Below are 6,377 nucleotides of genomic sequence, written 5' to 3' on the forward strand. Positions count from 1 at the left end.
GCTTGTTCTGTGCAACAGGGAGTGACAATTGAATGCAAGATAAAATAAATAAATAAATAAAGATCTATGGGCAACAGGGTTGACATTCTATAATCTACCCACTCAGTTTTCCACCACAAAACACTAGAAAATGGCCAAAAAGAGTAGAAGCAGCTTTTTACTCTATGATTTGACAATTAGATGATCAAAAAAGGTAATAGTTTCACCATATTAAAACAAGAGTTCTGTTCACAAAACAGGGTTGACCTTAAAATGAGGGACAGACGTAAATGAATCACTAATAAAAATGAACCATGCACACACGTCACTGAGCTGAGAACATATTGGTTGGAGTGGGAAAAAGATCAGCACACAAGATGGAAGCTTTGGCGCCCTCTAGAGGTTGAGTCTGAGATATCCAGCTGCAAGAACACTGCAATGCCAAAAACATCCACTACCAGGGGCAAAGTGGTCCTGGGTTCAAGAGAATGAGAGATGGAAAACGATGAAAGTGAGAATAAAAAGTAGGAGTGGATTTCAGTCAGATGAACAGATCGGTTGTATGAACCATGGTGCACCCATAGAGATAGACAGAGAACTCGTCTTTGTATCTGTGCCATTATAGCTTCTGGGTGGGGGGATGCCATTAAGGCAATCTCCATTTTTAAGTAGTACATTTCCTTCTTAACTATTTGCTGTTCCCTCCTGATGACATGAATCCAACAGGGTCACCAGGAGGGAACAGCCAATGAAGTTGGAAGTCCCACCCAGTTGACTGCATTAAAATGGTGGAAGCCCTCAATGGTGTTGCCCATGCAAATACGACCTTTTGAGGCCTCTATCATTCTCTATGGGTGTACCCCTCATCCTCAAATGGGTGTTACCCCATTGAAGTGAGTGGACACAGCCCTTAACCAATGAAAAACAAGAAAAAAATTACTTACTGTACTGTAAATCACTGTGGATAAGAGCGTCTGCTAAATAACTTAAATGTAAATGTAAATAACACCATGAACAATTGCAACGGTTGTCATTAAATCCCACACTATACACTGGATGTAAAATTGTGTTTGAAAACCCAAACAATGTTAAAAAGATTTAATAAAAAGATTGGAGAAGCAGATATGTGGTATGTGTTAATATCAAATATCAAACGTTGTCGAGCAAGTACACGTTGTGCATAGATACAGGAGGTAAGATAGCGGTTCCTCCTTCGCCTGACTTGGGTAATATTCATTAGGGCACAACGATTCAAAACAGTGTGCAATAGAAAACAAAAACAAGTGATTCCAATTGCACTAATTCAATTAGTACCTCCCCGTTTCGGCAAGTGTTTTTCTGTTTAGTTCCTAGTGAATGCGACCCAGGCTATCTCCACAGCATAGGGACACTGGACCTGAGTATGGGTCTTGGGGCCTCCAGCCCTCTCCCTCAACTACAGGATATGGGTTTGGTTGGCCCTCCTCCCCAGTGTTAGAGTTTGTCTGGCTCGCTCCATTATGCCCCCCTCTCCTCAAAGAACCACTTCTGGTTGGCGTGGTTCGAGCAGGGCCGCAGGGCGGGGGCACGGCTGCCATTGTCCGTCTTGTCCACGGCCTGGACACACTTCTCGGTCATCATGTGGTAAAGGGTGCCATCCTATTGGAGAAGAGTTATTTATAACATGTCACCTTTATTCATACAGGTTATTGAAATACAATCTCTTTTACAAGACAGACCAAATGGACCACTAGTATAGAGTAGTCCTTCAGGCCTGTTACCTAATGCTGATCTTCATCCTTGCCTTCTAACCAGCTAATATCTACCTGAGCAACCAAGTGTGTGGACTCAATGATAAATGAGCACCAAAGGGATATTAACAGCAGTAGGACTGCATACAGCCCTGGAGGAGTGGAGTTGTGAACCACTGGTGTGTAGACTACATCCAGGAACACAAGAGACTACAGACATTACAGAGAGGGGAGCAGTGCAGTGTGAAAACAGCAATATCCCAGTACATTGAAATCCTCATGTTTGAATATGGAGAGGGCCAAGAAATTGTCCCTCCGCCTTCTGTCGCTTGCTCTCTCTCCCTCTCTTCCTACCTCTTCCATCCTCCCTCCCTCTCTCAATTTCCATTTAGATAGAATGCTTTAGCTCCAGCTATTAAGATGGCTACACTGAACACATACTGTATACTAAACAACCAAGTATGCACACCCAGACAATAGGCTACCTCAATGTTCTATGATCCATTATGTACAAACTGCTATATCAAAGCTATCCAAAAGACATTATTAGATTATGTGACCTCTACTCCATAGAAAGACTATGGGGATTTGATTTACTAAAGTGATACCCGGATGATTCTGTATCTGAGGGGAGTTGGAGTCTGTGGAGGCTAAGGCACTGGTGGGTGAGAGAGAGAGAGACATTTTATGAGAATGCTGAGAGAGAGCACTGACAGTGTGAAAATTTGAGAACTGTGAAGGAGAGAGAGATATCGCTGAGAGAGAGAACGAGAGAGATGAGAGCTGAGAGGGGAGGGCTTAATGTCAGTGTTTGTCAAAGATTTCCTTTGAGCATGCTCTGAAGGCCTCGAGGCCACTCCGACAAGAAGCTCAACGTCACACACACAGAACACAAGAGTGATTAGTGAAAACCAACATACCAGCATTTAGCTACACACTTACTGTATAGGTCCATGTGTGTTCCTCTGGGTGTTCCACTTCGCACTCCACTCTCTTTTCTCTACCCTCTTCAGAGGAGGGTGGTGGGCGGAGATATAGGAGTACTGGTTCATTGTAATGGCTGAATGGAATGGTATCAAACACATCAAACATATGGTTTCCATGTGTTTGATACCCTTACATTGATTCCATTACAATGAGCCTGTCCTCGTATATCTCAGCCCACGAGCCACCACTGTCCCTCTTTCTAAGCCACCCTTTTCTCTCTGGCCCACAGTCTCACACTATCCCCCACCTTCTTTCTGTTACCAAAACCTCCCCTATTCCCAACCCTCCCCCCAAACCACTTCCTCTGCTCCCTGTTTTCCTGTCCCACTTCCTTGTCGTTAAAGTCTGCATTTCCCTCCAAAAATTCCCATACTTCCCCTCCCCACCTCCATCCCATCCTCCCCAACCACCTCATTCACTTGAAGACAAGCTCTTGGCTGCGTCCCAAATGATACCCTATTGTCTAAACAGTGTAGAAAATAGGGTGCCATTTTGACCAGGGCCCTCATATATAGGGAATAGGTTACCATTTAGGACGCATAGTCCCTTTCCCCCTCACCTCTCTGAGGACAAACTTCTGGTCCTGTGGCACAGGCTGCCGGGGATTCTTGCACAGGTGCACAGTCAGGTAGGTGGAGACGGCGTCCCCCACAGCGCACCCTGCTGGGTCCCTGGTGTTATAGCGGATCTCACTTCTCTTACTGGAGTACTCAAAGAACTGCAGCAGGAGAGACGCAGGGTGAGACCAGCAGAGTGTGGGCAATCTGGGCAGTGTAGTGTGAGTTTTGTTGTGTCCATTTCAGTTGCCAGTACAAAGTAAGGCATCACAGTGGATACACAGAGGGGTGCTGAAATAACAATGCCAACTTTTAAGGGGCTCAATGTAGCCCACACTGGATATCACTTTTGTACAATACTCTCTTTTTATCCTTTGGGTGCAAAAATGATGTTTTATTGGTTCAACGTACCAAACAAAGACTATTTAAGTTTAAGGTTGAGCGTGATGGTAACTGCTTTCATCACTATCCTTTCAGTCCAAATTCACAAAGCAATTTTATACTTGTCAACTTAAATTATCATCTGACGCCATGAGACAAACACTCTTTCCACTATCCACATGCTGTCTGCCAGGCCCAATCAAAAGCCAAATAACCACTAAGCCATGAAAGCTCTGTGAGCATTGTTTACCATGACAGCTGTAAGCTAGCACACCAGTGTATGGACCACTACTTAATGTTGGACATGGAGAGTAAGATGGAGTTATAACTACCTGGTTTTAAATGAAGGACAAGGAGAGTAAAGATGGAGTTATAACTACCTGGTTTTAAATTAAGGACATGGAGAGTAAAGATGGAGTTATAACTACCTGGTTTTAAATGAAGGACAAGGAGAGTAAAGATGGAGTTATAACTACCTGGTTTTAAATGAAGGACAAGGAGAGTAAAGATGGAGTTATAACTACCTGGTTTTAAATGAAGGACATGGAGAGTAAAGATGGAGTTATAACTACCTGGTTTTAAATGAAGGACAAGTAGAGTAAAGATGGAGTTATAACTACCTGGTTTTAAATGAAGGACATGGAGAGTAAGATGGAGTTATAACTACCTGGTTTTAAATGAAGGACAAGGAGAGTAAAGATGGAGTTATAACTACCTGGTTTTAAATGAAGGACAAAGAGAGTAAAGATGGAGTTATAACTACCTGGTTTTAAATGAAGGACAAGGAGAGTAAAGATGGAGTTATAACTACCTGGTTTTAAATGAAGGACATGGAGAGTAAAGATGGAGTTATAACTAGCTGGTTTTAAATGAAGGACAAGTAGAGTAAAGATGGAGTTATAACTAGCTGGTTTTAAATGAAGGACATGGAGAGTAAAGATGGAGTTATAACTACCTGGTTTTAAATGAAGGACAAGGAGAGTAAAGATGGAGTTATAACTACCTGGTTTTAAATGAAGGACATGGAGAGTAAAGATGGAGTTATAACTACCTGGTTTTAAATGAAGGACATGGAGAGTAAAGATGGAGTTATAACTACCTGGTTTTAAATGAAGGACAAGGAGAGTAAAGATGGAGTTATAACTAGCTGGTTTTAAATGAAGGACATGGAGAGTAAGATGGAGTTATAACTACCTGGTTTTAATTAAGGACAAGGAGAGTAAAGATGGAGTTATAACTAGCTGGTTTTAAATGAAGGACATGGAGAGTAAGATGGAGTTATAACTACCTGGTTTTAATTAAGGACATGGAGAGTAAAGATGGAGTTATAACTACCTGGTTTTAAATGAAGGACAAAGAGAGTAAAGATGGAGTTATAACTACCTGGTTTTAAATGAAGGACAAAGAGAGTAAAGATGGAGTTATAACTACCTGGTTTTAAATGAAGGACATGGAGAGTAAAGATGGAGTTATAACTACCTGGTTTTAAATGAAGGACAAGGAGAGTAAAGATGGAGTTATAGCTAGCTGGTTTTAAATGAAGGACATGGAGAGTAAAGATGGAGTTATAACTACCTGGTTTTAAATGAAGGACATGGAGAGTAAAGATGGAGTTATAACTACCTGGTTTTAAATGAAGGACATGGAGAGTAAAGATGGAGCCATAGCTACCTGGTTTTGTCCCATGCCATGACAGGGGTAGAGGATGATTCGGTGGCCCACCAGGTTATGGTCGTCAGGAGGATTGTAGTCAAAGCAGTAGCTGGACATGCCTCTGTTCTTCAGCTAGAGGGAAACAACTCATTGGTATAGTACAGATATGAGTATGGGGAGTCAAGAGGAAGTTCAACATTGTCTATGGTAACTGACATTTGAGTGCACTATCCCTTTAATAAAAAAGGTTCATGTGGTGCCAATGTGAGGTTCATTAAGGCACACTGTCATATAGGTAAACGATAACAAGCTTTTCTTATAGGACAAGTTCAGGTAGTTTCGGTCTGTTTCCGTTTGCCTAATGAATGCGTCCCTGGAGTCAAAATTGCAGCATTCTCCTCACCATTCCAAATGTCCCAGGCCTGTCCTCAGGAACGTGGATATCAGGATAGATGTTCTCCAGGTACCACTTGAAGTCGTTACATCCTAACTGGGTCCTGAGCTTCCTCCTGTCTGTCACATCCCCAAAGGCCTCCTGACAACAACAACGGCACAAGAAACTTTAGTTCCACATTTCTTTCCAATCTATGGACTAGAGTCTTCTATAAGCATAGACAGGACTAGCCTGGGTACCAGTCTGTTTGAGTTATCATTCCACTCCTTGCCATGCTAAACATGACACAGAGTAGAATGTTAGCAGAACAGCTTCTGGATTTCAGGCTAAGACAGAACATATTCTTTACCTGAAATGTAAACATCTTATTAGAAGGACTGTGTATCATAAAAGGGTATTTATTTTGAGCCAATGCTGATATGAGTTCAGAAATAAATGTGAAACCGACTTCCTGTCTGTTTGAGTCTCTGGGTATATTGTGTGCAATGACAGACAACAGCACCATATATGGTTTTTCAACATTTTTACATCTCTCTCTCTCTCTCTCACACACACACACATCACAAACCCATCACATACAGTACATTGACACATTACAAAAACAGACTTTTGCATCACACTCCTCTTCTGTTGCACACAACCCCAAATCACACATAATCACTTCCACCTGCCTGTGAACCACTGCATCCTGGTCAC

At 42.2% G+C, this 6,377-nt stretch overlaps 1 protein-coding gene across 1 annotated transcript; it reads right to left on the reverse strand.

Annotated features, from left to right (window-relative positions):
* Positions 1 to 1,006: 1,006 nt before the first annotated feature.
* LOC120036484 (polypeptide N-acetylgalactosaminyltransferase 12-like) lies at positions 1,007 to 5,822 on the reverse strand (the record flags this gene model as incomplete). Its single annotated transcript, XM_038982923.1, has 4 exons — positions 1,007 to 1,617; positions 3,256 to 3,414; positions 5,306 to 5,419; positions 5,691 to 5,822. Coding segments are annotated over 4 exons (546 nt in total), but the record flags the coding sequence as incomplete, so codon positions are not given.
* Positions 5,823 to 6,377: the final 555 nt, after the last annotated feature.

Source organism: Salvelinus namaycush, unplaced genomic scaffold, assembly GCF_016432855.1.
Source record: "Salvelinus namaycush isolate Seneca unplaced genomic scaffold, SaNama_1.0 Scaffold135, whole genome shotgun sequence".
Classification (NCBI taxonomy): domain Eukaryota; kingdom Metazoa; phylum Chordata; class Actinopteri; order Salmoniformes; family Salmonidae; genus Salvelinus; species Salvelinus namaycush.